The sequence below is a fragment of the Galeopterus variegatus genome, unplaced genomic scaffold (assembly GCF_000696425.1).
Source record: "Galeopterus variegatus unplaced genomic scaffold, G_variegatus-3.0.2 Scaffold11724, whole genome shotgun sequence".
Classification (NCBI taxonomy): domain Eukaryota; kingdom Metazoa; phylum Chordata; class Mammalia; order Dermoptera; family Cynocephalidae; genus Galeopterus; species Galeopterus variegatus.
In genome coordinates, this window is record NW_007737835.1 from 3084 (window position 1) to 19879 (window position 16796).

Sequence of the window (16796 nt, forward strand, 5' to 3'; positions counted from 1 at the left end):
CGGAAACGGAAAAAAAAAAAAAAAAAAAAAAGACAAAATAACATGCAATACCTCATCAAGAAACAGACGGGGCAATGGCGTTCTTTTGTCCAGGGCCACAGCAACACGGGAGGCCATGCAGTACCGTCGAAACCAAGCCCACTTGTGTGTCTCAGCACAGCAAGGGAGAGTGTCCAGTTCCAGGTCACAAGCAAGAGCTACTAGCACCTGCATCCACCAAAATAAAAAACACTGGGATGGTGAGAAACACAGCTAACGTGTTGAAGATGAGCCAATTGCCACAACCGTTGTCCTAGGGCTTCTGTGGGTCCTCACTCAGGAGCACCTTACTCCAGGCTGACTGCCTCATGTCCAGGAAGTGTTTTACCACCATCAATGATGCAGTTATTTCCAACAGTTCCTAGATGCTATAGGTCAAATGTGTCCCCCCACACCACAAAAAGTTTCACGTACTGGAAACTAGATCTACACTGTAACAAGTGTTGATGATGAAAGATCCTACTATAGTTATTTGAAGAGAAGATTAGACTGGGAGGACTGTCCCCTTGCGAATGGATTAATCTATTTATAGTTTAATGGGTGGTCATTGGCATGGTTATGATGGCTTTATAAGGAAAGTGAGTAAGCAGGTTATTTCTCTCTTGCTCAGCCCATTCGCCATGTGATACCCCGCGTTGAAGAAGGCCCTCACTAGATGCATTCCATGGACTTTGGACTTCTCAGCCTCCAAAACTGTAAGGAATAAATTTTATTTCTTTATAAATTACCCAGTTTCAGGTATTCTGTTATAAGCAACAGAAACAGACTAATACAGAAAACTTGTACCAGATGTGGGGTGTTGCTTACAACAAATACCTGAAAATGTGGAAGCAGCTTTGGAACTGGGTAAGAGGCAGAGGAAGAATTTGGAGGAGCAGGCTAGAGAAAGCCTACATCCTAATGAGGTTTTAGAAGACAAGAAGACCAGGGAAAGTTTGAAATGTCTTAGAGACTGGTTAAATGGTGGTATCTAAAATGCTGATAAAAATATGGACAATAAAGGACATTCTGAGGAGGTCTCAGATGTATTGGAAACTGGAGCAGAAGCCACACTTGTTATAGAGCTGCAAAAATCTTAGGTGCATTCTGTTCATGCCTAAGGGCTTAATGGAATGTAGAACTTGTTATGAACCAGCATATTTGGCAGAAGAAATTTCTAAGCAGCAAAGCACTCAGAAAGCTGTATGGATAGTTGCAACAGCCTATGCTGAGTTATGGCAGAAAAGGCATAAGGTAAAGCAAACATTTATAATTAAAAAGGAAGCAGAGGGTAAAAAGTTGGAAAACTCTCGCCCTGGCCATGTAAAGAATGAAACCAAGAAAGGAAACCAAGAGTATAGCCCAGGGACTGTTTGCAAAGATCAGGATAGAAAGAAGGGATTATCAAGAGAAGAGAAATAAAGTTTTGAAGGCATTTCAGAGATTTCCGAGGCTGCCCCTCCCATCATGGGCTCAGAAGCCTAGTGAGACAGAATGGTTTCAGGGAACAGGCCCAAGGTACTTTCCATGGGTTTGCTGCCCAGGGTCACCTCAGGATGCTGCTACCTGCACCCTGGCTGCTCCAGCCATGGCTAAATTGGAACTGCAGCTTTGGAAGATGCAAGCTGGAAGCCTTGGCAGCATCCACATGGTATTAAGTCTACAGGCTCACAGAATGCCAGAGCTGTGCCAGTCTCCACCATATCAGAAGATATATGGAAAAGCCTGTGACCCAAGAAGAGATCTGTCACAGGGGCAAAGTCACCACAGACAGCCTTAACTAGAGTAATGTCAAACAGAAATGTGGGGTCAGAGTTGCAGCAGAGAAAGCCCACCAGAGCCATGCCTAGTATAGCTATGGCAGCAGGACCGCCACAGAGACCTTAGAACTGTACACCAGCCTGAAAGAGCTGAAGCATGGCCTGAGCCCAGGAAAGCCATAGGAGAGCTGCCTGAGGATTTGGAGGCCCAACCCCCACACCAGTGTGCAGAGGACAGGATATGGAGTCAGGGAGGTTATTCTTTAGCTTTGAGATTTGATGACTGCTCTGTTGGGTTTCAGACTTGTTTGGGACTTGTTACACCTTTCTTTTGGCTCATCTCTCCATCTTGGAATGAGAATTTCTCTTATGCCTGTTCCTGCATTGTATTTTGGCAGTAGATAACTTGTTTTGATTTCACAGATGGGACTTTGGACTTCGCACTTTTTGAGCTGAAACAAGTTAAGACTTTAGTGGTGGAATGAATGTATTTACCTATGAGAAGAACATGAACTTTAAGGGCCACGGGCAGAATGTGTCCCCAGAAGTTCATGTGTTGACTTCATCTACACTGTAACAGTGCTAAGAGGGTGGGATATCCTATTATGGTAATTGAAAGGTAGGGCCTTCAAAAGATGATTAGATTGTGAGGACAGTACCCTCATGTACCCTCATAATGGCTTAATCCATTGACGGTTTAATGGGTAGTCATCAATGTAATTCTGATGCCAGTTTCTGGCATTCCATTATAAGTAACAGGACCTCAGATCCAACAACTGCTACAACACTTGTTGCCTCTGCAAACTAACTAGAAGGCCTATGCGCCTCAAAGCATGCTAATGCTCAGCTAAAGACGTAAGGTATAAGGGTGTAGACCACACAATTAATTCTTGAGATTTTTCATATTCAACTTCAGCAATACCTACAACTGCCCTAACAGGCCCAAAACATGGCACGCTGCATGTGACAGCTCTCAGTGGCTCTTCCATCACTTTAAAAATAAGTGAGATATTACCTTAAAGAACGGACTGTGCAGCAGCTGCTTGCCACCTCTCACAATAGGATCTTCATATTCAAACTGCCTTTGCAAAGCTTCTGGAAGGCCTTTCACCAAAGCAGCAAGAGCACTGCCTGTAAAACTCTAAGAAAATAACAAAGTCATATTCTGCTGCAGGAATCCAAAATGCAGGGAGTTCACAGTTTGTTTTGTTTCTACAAGCAAAGCGTTTTGCTGTGTTGATACTATTCCCCCTAAAAAAATGCTTATTTACATTCTCAAGTAGGAAAAAGCCCAAAGGACATGAACACTAAAAGAAAAAGAGGGAGTCTGAACATTCACCTCAAACGTTTGGCCTCAATCTCAGTATAGCCACCCAGGGAACCAGTCCCTCTCCGGCCTGCAAATCCTGTCTGTCTCATGTGGTTAGGTTCAACAGGAGCTTTCTTTTCCAGCAAAATAAAGGGGATGTGTCAGGCAGACTGATCGTTAAGTCCAATAAGCACAATCCTATATTCACAGCTGCTGACACACTGATTTTTTTTGGCCTTTTTGAGACCGGCCGCACCGTGCTCAGCCAGTGAGCGCACCAGCGGTCATCCCTATATAGGATCCGAACCCGCGGCAGGAGCGCTGCTGCGCTCCCAGTGCCGCACTCTCCTAAGTGCGCCACGGGCTCGGCCCTGACACACTGATTTTTTTTGGCCTTTTTGAGACCGGCCGCACCGTGCTCAGCCAGTGAGCGCACCAGCGGTCATCCCTATATAGGATCCGAACCCGCGGCAGGAGCGCTGCTGCGCTCCCAGTGCCGCACTCTCCTAAGTGCGCCACGGGCTCGGCCCTGACACACTGATTTTTAAAAAATCAAAGTCCAGCTTGACTTAGTACATGTAGCAACATAAGGAAAAGCCTACATATGACAAAGGCCTCCTTATTCTTGCGTAAATTTCCCAACTCTTCTCACTGACTTAAGAGGTTTAAATGATTAAAGCAGCATTTTATTCCCAAGGGTGACAGGTCTAGAAATTGTGTAATGAAGCTCCATACCAAAGCTCTTGTTTCCCCATCATTTTCTCCAAGCAGTCTATTTATGTTAATTGATTGCCCAAATTCAGTTGTAAGCAGCTTTCTCAATCTTTGAAGGGCCCACATTCTGTGACTGGCAGCTGAAATGAGCAGACAGAAAACATCAGAAGCTTTCCCATTTTGCCAACTAGGAAGACAGACATGGCAGCAAAGGCGACACTTACCTAAGGCACTCAACTGTGCGCATGCTGCTAGCGAGGCTGCCAGGCGAGGGACAATGCTTCTGTTGGAGGTGAGATTGAGGCGGAAGTCTAGCAGACACGTCACCAAGTCCATGGACGGACAGGAGAGGACGCAGCGGTCAGAAAGGAGGTCTTTAGGGCCTGTGGATGAGCACTGTGAACATCCCCGTGCTTGAAAAGGTGGGAGTCCCCCACTAGGAGACACATTAGAAATGCGACTCATACAGGGTAGCTCCCACCCACCTGTAATGCAGCAGAAAAAGCTGTGCACATCTGCCTAAGTCACATAAGCCATGCTCTTTATGCTGAAATTTTAACTGTAATCAAAAGCCTTAAGAACTGCAACCAGCAACAATGTTCATGTCGGGTGAAGGCGCAGTGCTAGCACCCTGAAAGCTGGATGGCTGAAGTAGCTCTTTGTGGTCCTGATCCTCACCTCAGTGGGTCCTCTGGTGGCCCTCCCTCTCCGCTCCCAACATGGCAGGAGAGGGCAGACCATAAGTTACTCAATGGAAAACATGCATGGTCCCGTGTGGCTGGGTCACAGCTGTAGCCAGTCACCAAAGCTTGATGGCCATCAGCCCCTCCCTACCTGCGGCTGGCATGATGGGGTAGACTGTGAAGCGCCAGCCCCAGCCGTTCACAGAACCATCACTGATGAACTTCCACTTCAGCTCATCCCCCGGGATGCGGAGCTCACTGGACCAGTCGGACCACTCTCGGCCTGCAGAGAAAAGTACACCCTGGGGTTAGGTTCATGCCATCATCCCAGCAACACAAACTTCTTCAGATAAAAGCAAATTCATTTAAACCTCATCTGAACAGTAGACTCCTTCAACCCAAGTTCCCAGGTTTAAGTTCACAGCAACACGCCACTCTTGGAAATCATGATTCAATTTACCCTGCCCTTCAACAAACACTCATTTAGCCCCCAATTAAGTACTGGCAGAAGTGAGGGCGGACAGGCAATGCCCTGATGGAAGCCACTACCCCAGAAAAGATGATCACATATGCTCAGGGGCAGTGCAAGGCCTACAGGGCCAGCCAGCGCACACCCAGGTCAGAACTGTGGGGATATTACCTAGGGAAGGTCTCATATAATGGCAACATAAGAAAGAACTGTTCCCATAAGGGTACATGTATGTACCTTCAGTATGGCCAGGAAGAGGCCACCTGGGAGCAGCTGTGGAGAGGAGGGTGTCCTAGAGCAGGTAGAGAGACCCCAGCCTGGCTCTGCTTTAGAGGGACCGTCAGGCAGCATGTGGGGGCTGCCTTCGGAAGACCCATCACTGTTATCAGCCTACAAAGCGCGGCATGTTTACTACCTGGCCCCTTACAGGAAAGTTTGTCGCCCCTTGCTCAAGATGAAGGATAAAGAGGTCTGAAAAGATGTGCACACCCCAGTACTGACAGCTCTCACATGCCCAGTAAAAGAGCATTCAACAAGCCCTGCAGATGGAATGATCTGCCCCCGCGGACCTCCTGGAACATAAGTAGGGCAGAGAGGAACCCATACATGCCACCTCCCACCTGCGCCAGCTCCACCCAGCACACGCACACAACACTCACTCCATATACAGCTGAGCCCTCCCCGCAATCAATGAAAAATGAATCCCTTTTAAAAGCTTTGTCGTATGCCAAATTTCACCTCGCATGGCCTGGCACCCACACATCTAGTGTACTTCTCCACCATCTAAGCAAGGCTGGCCATGTCCCGACAGGCCCCTCTCATGCTGCCCACTCAGCCACCCACCATCAGCTGTGTACTGCACACTCCACTCCGCAAGGATACTTACCTTATTTAAATTATTGGAAAGAGGCAAATGAAACCTACTGCACTTCACAGCTGAATAGCTTACTGTCCCTTCCTTAAGGCTCCCTCCCATAAGAAGGAAACAGCAGCATTCTGTCCTACAAAGGTTGCCAATTCTGTTCACAGAGGTGGTGGCAGCAGACTGTGCCCTGCTCAACCTCCCTTCCTCACCTGACCGCACAGAGACAATCCTGTTGACACCATCCATGACAGTGAGAGGGTCGTGGCGCCTCTCTGTGGAGCACTGTCGGTCAAACTCCACCCTGAGTCCCTCTGCACCTGGAAGACAAGCGAGCACACACCACAGAGTGACTTCTCCCAGCTGGCACACCACAGCCATGGCACACCATGATGAGACAACTGTGTTTAAAAGCTACAGGCAGTCAGCAAGAATTAACCTCAAAAACAAGAACCTAAGACTGACCATCCCCGTCCCTACACCACCCTCCACATAAGAAGATGCCTGCACACTGAAAGGCCAGAACACACTTCTGCTCAGCCAATTCATTTTGTGCTCTCCCTCCAGGCAAATTTTCACAATGCAAGCCCTATCCCCAGACCAAGAATTATAGCAAATTGTCGAAACTGAGGAAGGGGCTATGGGAACACCAATTTGTAGCCCCATCAGACAGAAGCTGTGATTAACCTGGGGACCCACTACTTGCAATTGGTGTTGAAGTTGGGGCAGTCTCGTCCTGTGGGGTCTGTGCTAAGTGTGGACAGTCAGTGCCAGAACTGAATTGAACTGTGGGATACCCAGTTGGTGTCCACATAGAACTGGAGAATTTCTTGGTGTGGAAAACCCCCACACTGGGTACCAGAAGAACTGTGTGTAGAGAAACAGGGGGTTCCCTTCAGGCTGGGACATTTTTAAAGACTAGCAGAGGATAAGGTGGTAGGGCCAGGAAAAACGCACAGGAGGGAGGGTGGAAGGAATAGCATAACACAGGCCTCGGTCAGGAGCATGGATCCCATTTTGAGGTTACAGGTGTGTACTGATAGACTTTACACAGAGTACCAATAAGAGTAACTGCTTAAAGTTAACAAGAAAACAAACAAACAAAAAAACTAATTTCACATAAAAACAAGCAAGATACTGGGCTGGCCAGTTAGTGCATTTACGGCGTTGGTGTCACCAAGGTCACCATACCAGCCAACAGCCAGAAAAGAAAAGAGCAAGATAAAAGTATCAAGGCCAAATCCAATACAAAGTTATTGTTAGAAAAGAAAGAATAAGGAACAGAATAACATCCCTACAACAATGAAAGCAGGCCGGAAAGATGTGTCTATACAAGACATAAAAGAAAAACATAAATCAGAATTAGGAACACCAAAACACTAAAAAATAAAACTCGGGAAAGAATTACAACTAAAAAAAATTCCGAAATGGTGACTAAACTAGAAAGAGTAAAAAATCAACTAAACACAACAGATAATGCCTTAAGATAGGAGAAAAAGAAAAAAAATTTTAAAGAAATAGAGTTAAAAAGTATTTGAGAGAGGAAGTAACCAACATTAAATCTAAAAGGCATCCAGCACATGGATAATGACCCTCCCTGGAAAAGAGGACCAAGCAAGGCAACAGAACAAACACTACAGACTGGAATTCAAGACAGTGTCCTGAAAGGGAAGATGTGGAACTGCATTTTAAAGAAGCACACCCCTTATCTGAGAAATCAGCTGGACCAACATGAACACACATTGTAGTAAAATTACTGAAAAAAAAAGCACATGACAGGCCGGCCCGGTGGCGCACTTGAGAGCGCAGTGGCGCTCCTGCCGAGGGTTCGGATCCCACATACAGACCGGTTCCCGCTCACTGGCTGAGTGAGGTGCGGGAGCAACACCGAGGGTTGTGATCCCGTTGCCGGTCCCGGTCCGGTGCGGGTGCGACACTGAGGGTTGCAATCCGTTGCCGGACACGAAAAAAAGGGAAAAAAAAAAAAAGCACATGACTTAATACAGGAAAAATTTGTTATCATCACACTTATGTGGGGGAAAATACATGATTCAAAGATTTAATATTGAGAAAAGGCACCTTTCAAGTTCAGTGGACACAAACTCTCTTAGACAAGCCTGATCTTAAGGACTGCTGATGACTTTGCTGCAGAGTTGTGTCCTGAGTCTGTTGTAAATATCACGTGGGATAAAGTAAAAAATCATGAGACATTCTATCATCTGTCTTGGAACCAGGATTTGGTATGGAAGAAAAGAGACGCAGATATTACAGAAGAGGTTAAGTGGAAACCCTGTACTTTAGAATTTTTAATCAAAAGTATCAGCATGAACTAAAATGAAAGTCAGTTTGTCTGTCCATCCACCCATCCATCCTTTCTCTGTCCACTAGAAAGGCCTAGAAACAAGGACAGTAGCAATGAGTATCCCAGAACCTGGGCTGTGATCTTGAAATGACACCTTCACTAAAAGAAACCAGGGCAGATCCCAAGCAGAGCGTGGAAACCGGTAAGACAAGCCTTGAACACCTTGCAACACCAGACTATGTGGAAGTTATCAAGGGACCACCAGAGTCATTTCAGGAGCCATACTGAAGAGGCTGCCACTGTCCAGAGATGGGTGATTTGAGCTTTAATGAGGATAATGATCACAATGAATTAAAACCCATCATCTGTGTTTCGATCCATGAAAAACAACTGGTCACTTTCAAAGAATGACGAAAAAAGACAAAAAGGAAAAAAAAAAAAAAGAATGATAGGGAACTAACTCATTCTCTTGAAAACTGGTAAACAGAAGGGAAGAATCAAGCTTTCATCCTGCCTTTCTTATGCAAACAGCACACCTGGGTAACAAACTGAAGGATTAGGAGAAAATGTTCTTTATCAAGTATTCCAGCTAATAAATAAGAAAGAAATGGCTCAATTAGAATAGCACCATTTTGCAGCCCCCAATGGATCAATGGCCTCAGGCACTGAGTGCCAGTGGCTGTCACATTGCAGAGGAGAGGCAAGGAGACACGGTAGCCGCCTGATGCTGGGTCACCATCTCCACTGGGCTTGCCAAGGGCTGAGCCAATGCAGCTCTGGATCAGGTGCTAGCTGCAGAAGGATGGGATGAGGAACATGCTGAATTACAGCAGGAATGTGCATGCAGAGGACCTGGGAGCAGGGAAGCTTGGTGGGTCCAAGGCCCTGGTGCCTTGACACATGAATTGACAAAAGAAAAGAAAAGAAAGATGCACACTTGGGTAATAGAAGCTGTCTAGAAATGCAAGTCAGCGATGATGGCTCAAGGGCAGGACGTGTCACTGCAGGAGGACACACACAGGGCTTCTAGGGGTTGGCACAGGTTACATTTAGACCTGGTCTTGATGACCAGGGTACCACTTGATCATTGAGAAGCTAAACATTTACTTTCTGTGGCTTTCTGTGTTATGTTTTATTGTGCAATGGGTTTCTGGAAAAGGGGGGAAATGATTCCACACCAATGCTGTAGCTTTTCTTCTATGAAACGGAAATGTAGGAGCAATGACAGAATTGGGCTGCTCCACAGGCAGAGGGCCCTGAAGCTTTCCCAGGGCTGGCCCAGTCAGTACCTGGTATCTTCACTGTGCCGCTGGTGGAAGTGTCATCGGTGTAGGGATGGGTGCTCTCCACCACCACGGGCTGAGAGGAAAGACGGCCGCTTTGTGAGTCTGTGGCAACGTCTTCCAACTCAGTGACACAAAGCTCCAACAACATATCTGCCACCTGGGAGGAAGCAGGGACACAGATGAGGAGGCTGACTGGCCCCACACCTGGGCCGTATGAATGCTGCCCCTGCTTGTCCTGCTCCAAATCTATCCACAGGGACAGGGTTGCAGAATGGAGGACTTGGAGTTTGCAAAACTGAGTTCAAACCAGGGCTCGGTTTCCTCACCATACCATCAAGACAGTGCAGAGCTTGCAAAGGTACTGAGAAGCTCAGAGACAATATGAATACAAATAGCCAGAAGGCGCCTAACATACACTCAATACATGCCAGCTGATAAAACCTAACAGCTGTGACAACAGTTTCTTCTCACACCAAGACAAGTCTACTTTCTGGTGAGGAAAGTTTATCAGGGGAAGGGGCAGAAAGCTGACAAAATGACCAGAATCCTATAAGGCACTGGGAGTTGAGTGGGAGGGGCAGGAATCACCAATGATGAAGCATCCAGGATAAACAGTGGCAGACAGGGTAGCTGAAAAAGGGGGCTATGCATCATATGAACACAGCTGGGGGATTTCTCTCCCTGGCACACTAAAAGCCGCACCCACACCATATTCTCTCATCCATATGGCCTTATTTTACTTTAGGAATTTAGTGGTGATTCAAACCATTTAAGTGGTTAATGATGGTGATTATAAACTCCTTCATTGCTATTTTTATAAACAAATGAGAATATGTTATAACAGCAATAACATATTAATCCCCAAATTTTTAATTCATAAAAAATAATTCTTCTCTACACAATTCCTATTCCATACTTTTCAGGAATAGATTTTTCTTTTTGTCTATTTTTCCTCACATTTAGATAACAAATAGCTTAGCTTAGTAAACAGTTATGTTAATAAACTATTATCATTGTCATGATTTTTTTTAATTCAACTGTCTTCTCTTTTTTTAAAATTCCAAATATTAGGTCAGCCAGGACACAGGCGTAACCATCTTGCCAAATTGGGAAGGGCAGTTTGAAGACAACTGGGTCCTTATTTCTGTCTCTCCTGGAACCTGGCTGAGTTACTGAAAAGCAGGTGTTGGCATCATCAAATGGCATTCCTCTGCAAAGCCCATCACCTTGATTTAATCTTAGAATTATGTCAAGTAACTTATCTCAAAAAACCAGAAAGAAGGAAACCTATAACTTTTTAATTCTTCCTGAATACATATTAAGAAATAACAAGCCACTAAAACATCCCCCAAAGCATTTACTAATTTTCAACACCACTCAACCACACTTTAGTGCTTTGTCATTTTGGTGACATGGGGCCCAGAGAACCACAGATGGCATGTCTGACTGGGAATGCTACATTAGGCTCCCTGGCACAGCTGGTTCTGAAAAGGCAGAGTATGGTTGCTGATAACAGAGTCCTGAGGGAAGCCCAAGGACCAAGCACTGATCAGTCCTATATCTAAGATATACCGATATAATATTGACTTCATACTTTAGACCTGTAGTCTAGACCTATTAAATAGCCACTAGCCACATGTGCCTCTTCAAATTCAAATTAATTAAAGTTAAATAAAATAAAAAACTCAGTTCTTCAGGTGCACTAGCCATATTTCAAGTGCTCAACAGACACATGTGGCTGATGGCTAAAGTATGGAATGGCTCGGGTACAGAACATTTCCACAATGACATGAAGTCCTACTGGACCCAGTGCTACCAAATATTAAAATGTATTTTAAAGCTATAATAGTTAAAATACTGTATTATTAGAGCATTAAGAGTTATAGCAATGGAACAGAAGAGAGTCTATAAATAGATCCAAATACACACACTGGAATTTAAAATGTGACAAAAGTAGTTTTCAAATCACTGGGGAAAAGATGTATTATTCAATAAATGATGATAGGGCAACTGGTTTGCCATTTAGAAAAAAATTAAGTTGGATCCCTTTATTCCTTACATCAAGGTATATCCTAGATGGCTCAGAAATGTAAACATACTAAATAAAATCATAAAGATGATTAGAAGAAAACTTGAGAGAATTTATTTAAAAGACTGTCATATAAGCAAGCATTTTTCAGCATAATACAAAACCCAGAAGCCATAAATGAAAAAACTTGCAGATCTGAGTACATAAAAATTAGAAATTTCTACATGGCAAAAATTATCAAAATAATGTCACAAGGCAAACCGGAGGGGGAAACTACAAAATATATAACAGATAAGGGACTTATTTAAAGAACTCTAACATATCAGTAAGAAAATGATCCACAAACCAATTCTAAAACAGGCAAAAGATGGAATAATTACATGCTTTGTTTTAAAAGAGTGCTTTCTAAACTGCCTCTGCCAGGACGAAATCCAGCACAAGATCAAGTGTGGTCAACAGCAGTATCTCCCTGGAGAGGTCAGCCCCACATAGGGAAGGGAGAGGGAGCAGGGTGCCCCCACTTTTCCTGTGACTCACCTGAGGATAGGCAACACCCATGCCGGACAGCACAGCAGAGAGCACGTCCCTGCCCCTGTCTCCAGCCCGGCTGCACACAGACAGCTTGAGCAGGTCCACCATGACGCGAGTGTCATCTGCGATAAGCAGGCTGGTAAATTCATCCAAGGACTGAGGCTCCGGGCCCGAAGCTTTGTTTTGGCTTTCAGCACCCTGAAGTAATGACACCCAACAATGAGAATGAGGAGTATATGAAGAGAGAAAGAGGCACCAGTTTACCCATAATCTCAAAGGACACATGACTACCAGTGGGTAAGGAAATTTGAGGCGTTTAAGACCATGAAATATAAGAATGACAGGTCCCTAAAATCTCCAACCAGCCATAAACTATTTTATGAATTACCAACAGCATCTGTCAAAAAGGAACGTCTTAAACTATAACAAAATAATGACTTACTCCTGTGACCAAGTTTGTATCACAGTAGACATTACAGGGGAGACTTGGAATGAAGACACACTATGTGAAATCTACCCCTCACCAATGAGGTGTGCTTGAGAATTTTCTACCAACTAAATTTGTATACTATATTTTACATATTTTGTCTGATCCTTCCATAACTCTTTCCTAGACTCTCACTTAAAGTGACTCATTGGCATGTAAGACATTATCCATAATCTCTTGCTCCTTGGGTTCCTTGGATAAGATATACAAAATAAAAGTCTTCTTACTTTTACTTCTATTTTTTTTTTCTTTTACTCTTTTACTTCCCATTCCCACTATGTCAGCTAAAACATCTGTGATAATTCACCTTTTCTCCTTTTCAGCAGAGGAAAGGGGCCCGTTTCTTTGCTGTGGGCTGTTTCCCCAGCACCACTGCAAACTCAGCCTCCACCCTAGAGGGTGTTTCTCCCAGGACAGCTGCCCCCACCCAGGCTGTCCAGCACACAAAAGCCTCTTAGAAGTCAGCTCCTAGAAAGGGGAAAGGCAGTGTCAGAGCCAGGGAATCCCATAGTTCTGCCTCTAGAGTGGGAATCAGTGTGAGCCTGTGCAAAACAGGAGGGAACCCAAGCTCTTCACACTCCCCAGGCAAAGTCTGGCTCATCAGAGTAGGAGCAAGAGCCAGAGAAGAGCCTCTTCCCCTCTCCTGCTTTCCAGACCTGGGCAAATCCAGTGTAACTCTTCTCAGAAACAGAACCCACAGGGGAAGCACCACCACCACGGGAACCTGTCAAGCACATGACCTTCAGCGTGTGCTGGAGACCACACCTCTCTGAGCTAGGAACAAGGTTCTCCCTCTGAGAACAGACCCTGCTTGTGCCTCTGCATGGAGACCCACGGAGTCAGTAAGTGAAATTCATTAGAAGTGATGACATTCCAAAATCTGACTCACAGAAGAACAGCAAAAACATTCAGTGGATTATATTAAATATACATAGTATCTTTGGTCTTGTAATTACAATGGTACCTAACATTTTCTTTTGGTGAGGAAGTTAAAAAAAACATAGAAAATGCGTCTACAGAAACTGCTACAAAAGAAAATCACTAGTAGCATATCCTTAAACATGAATTATAGCCCAATACTAACAAGAAAATTACTTTGCCATAATTTATGAATCAAAGCAAAAGTGAAATGATAAGAATTCAGAAGTATAATTTGAATAATGCCTATGTCTCATAAGTAAATTGGTGGGAAAGAAAAAAATCATACCATCCTTTTTCTACCTAAAAGCAAAAATGTTGCTTTCTTCACAATAATTTCTGCATTAAAACTCTCATTCCAGGAGACTGCCAAAAATCAGAAGTTAATTCAAGACAACTAAATTGTAGTGACTTCCTTATTACCATGGATGGCTATGAATAATTTCCATAGGACATATTTTCTGCCAGCAGTAACTGTAATAAATCAAGGGTTCCAAATGTAATTAAAATAATGCATGTCTGTCCCCAAGGGGGTCACAGGCTGGCAAGGAACAGACTGTGAGCAGGGTGAGGTGGCCTGGTGTGGGGAGTGCTGGAGTGGGGGTGCACCTGTGGGGGCAGCTGGCATGACAGAGCTGGGCCAGCCAGTATGAAGGTCAGGCTGGAGGAAGACTGGTTTTGAGTGCCAGAGGCGCTGCAGAGGAAGACAGGCACCAGACAAGAAGGGGATCAACCTGTAAGTGAACAGCCCACTGATGACACAAGTCTGGTTTCTCACTTTCAGAGAAAAGAGTTATAAATGCAGACACGGTGAAAAATAGAATGAGTCCCAGCTGGATCAGAATTAACTGTATTGGTGCAAACTAGTGGTTTCCAATATATGTAGACATAAAACGACGTAAATACTGACACACGTATCTACTGTGCGCACACCCAGATCTTGGTTTCCAAATTCTACAATCCACTAAAAGGAACCAGAACCCCTTGGAGAAATGGCTGATTCCAGGGCAGAGTCAGCGTAGGTGTGAGACTTGTTTGGAACACATTGTTTTGCCAAGAAGTAAGAAAGTGTTGAAAAAATTATGAGGACATGTCAGAAAGACAAAGGAACCAGCCCAACAAGCTCCCAATGGCCAACTCTGGGACAATTTGAGTGTCAAAGGATTATAGTAACAAATGTCACTGTTTGAGTCACATAATTTTTACCATACAAATAGACAGATAGGAAGTAAGTAGATAGCAGACAGACAGATGAGAAGAGATGCTCTCCCTTACAAGAGAATGGCAACAATTACATTCCAGAAGGGATGACAAAATTTAAAAATAATCACGAGACAATCACCACAGTAATAATGGATTCAGCAAGAATAATCAGTAGATGATAAAAATTGGTGGGTGAAAGTATGAGGAGAAACAAGATGTTTACACATTCTCAAAATATCTTCCCATGAGTCCTTATTAACACACTTATTAACGTCCAGTGGAGAAGCCTGGCAGACACCCTTAACCATGTGGTAAGGGCAACATCATCAGTAAGCAACGCAGCACCTCAGCAGTGCACGCATCCCCATGGGATGCACTGACAAGAGCTCTGCATCAGTCCTATGGTGTGTCTGTCAAAGTGAAGGACCACGCTGATAATGAGAGTCACAGCATGCAATCCTAGGTTGGGTGCTAGATCTATAAGGATGCTTTTGGGACAACGAGCAAACTCTGAACAGGTCTGTGGATTAGAGAGTAATTCTGGATCAATGTTGATGTCTTGATACTCAAGAAACACCCGCAGAAGCATTAAGGAACAGGAATCATGTCCTGCAACATCCCCACAGATGGCTCAAAAATGTTACAACAGGAGAACTTAGGTGGATGGTATATGGAGTACCCTGTGCTCTATTTCTAAATACTATTTCTGCAACTTTTGTGTGCATTTAAGATTATTTCACAATAAAAACTTAAAGAGTGCCTATAGACCTCTTTGGCTTTGGTCATGGTTTCTGCAATGATGCTGGCAGCTCCTGGGTCATCCGTCACTGGAATAAATGGCCGAGAAGAGGCTGAGGGAGCAGATGGGGTCACTGCGGAGGGGGTCACAGCATCCTCAGAGGAGACAATCTAATTGGAGAGTAACAGGAAGGGGAATTTAGGTGGAGAAACTCAGTAATATGGTATACTTCCTACACAAGTCCAAAGTGTCTCTCTAAAGAGACATGAGCAATGTTCCAGGTTTCACAGAAGTGACACGATGCTTATATCATATATCAGCTGCCCTCCCCCAATCAGGCCCAGGGCAGCCCTGCAAAATCAAGTACATTCATATTTCCAGGAAAATCTATTAATATTCACAGCAAATCACATGAATCAGACTAAAATGAGCTCCCATCTCTGCAAGTTGGGTCTTTCCCCAAAATAAATTTCGAAAATTTTTGACTTTCACATCTTTAAGTTTTCAGAATTGCAGATAAAAGACTGTAAACTTGTATCTAAAGACTTTTTTAAAGGATAAATCTACTTCCACTTAAAAAAGCTTTAAACAGGACATCTTCCTAAGACAAGCCAAAAAATCAAAGCAGTATGCACAGAAACAGCCTAACTTAAGTGACTGAATGAGAGTTTCCTACACACATGGTAGCTCCCTTTTCCTATCTTATATGATATTGCTTCCCTGTTTTATGGTTCACTTTTACCTCTCTCTTTTCTTGCCAGAGATTTGGACTCAGTCGGTCTTCAAGATCAATTGCCAGCATGCACTCCTCTCCATTCATGGGACTGGCCATGGCAGACGTGTCGGAAGGGGGTGCTGAGGAGAAGGAGGGACACTCCACCGGGGCGATCATGCCAGCCGGCATCAGGGCGCCCACCACCGCGTCTCTGTCAGAACAGAAAACCTGGCTTGCTGAGCTGCCCTCTACCATGACTGCATGACAGGAGGGTGCCAGGCAGGACAAGTGCCCACTGAAGCACTTCCTCATCTCCACAGAATACGTGTAAAAGAGTTTTGGGAAAATACCAAACATTATTACTACATATCCATCGTCTAAAAGCAAAAATGTTTACTCTGGATCGTATTTAATTGAATAGCCACAGTAATGACAGGTGAAAACTGCCAAATGTAAAAATCAGAACAGAACAAGCTTCTATATCTCCCTGAGAAGCCCTAGTGGGCTGCTGTTAGAGCGTGAAGGCCGGATAACTAAACGTCAGGGAATTCTGTGTCTACGGAAAGCCTGCTATATACCAGGAAGCAAGGACTAAATGTCCTCTCAATGACCGACTTGGGCTTTGTTCTAAAACTAATGTTCCTATGTAAGTACATGTGCCAGGTCCACATCCATAACAGATTAATAGATGGCCACCTCACATAGGCTGAGAGAAAACAGTACCAAAACATGTAAAAGACAGCACTGTGACCTCTGCCTTACTCAGTGAGC

At 44.4% G+C, this 16796-nt stretch overlaps 1 protein-coding gene across 1 annotated transcript in view; it reads right to left on the reverse strand.

Moving 5' to 3' along the window:
* Positions 1-51: 51 nt before the first annotated feature.
* Positions 52-16796, reverse strand: part of LOC103610755 (E3 ubiquitin-protein ligase HERC2-like) — a gene marked incomplete at its 3' end in the record, with an annotated part of 40178 nt that continues 23433 nt past the window's right edge. The window contains exons 16-25 of the mRNA XM_008594854.1: positions 16053-16236; positions 15340-15480; positions 11970-12161; positions 9407-9560; positions 6028-6135; positions 4636-4767; positions 4026-4184; positions 3823-3941; positions 2794-2919; positions 52-207 (exon numbers count right to left, since the gene is read on the reverse strand). Coding sequence (XP_008593076.1) covers positions 52-207; positions 2794-2919; positions 3823-3941; positions 4026-4184; positions 4636-4767; positions 6028-6135; positions 9407-9560; positions 11970-12161; positions 15340-15480; positions 16053-16236 — 1471 coding nt within the window. The remainder of the gene's footprint in view (positions 208-2793; positions 2920-3822; positions 3942-4025; positions 4185-4635; positions 4768-6027; positions 6136-9406; positions 9561-11969; positions 12162-15339; positions 15481-16052; positions 16237-16796) is intronic.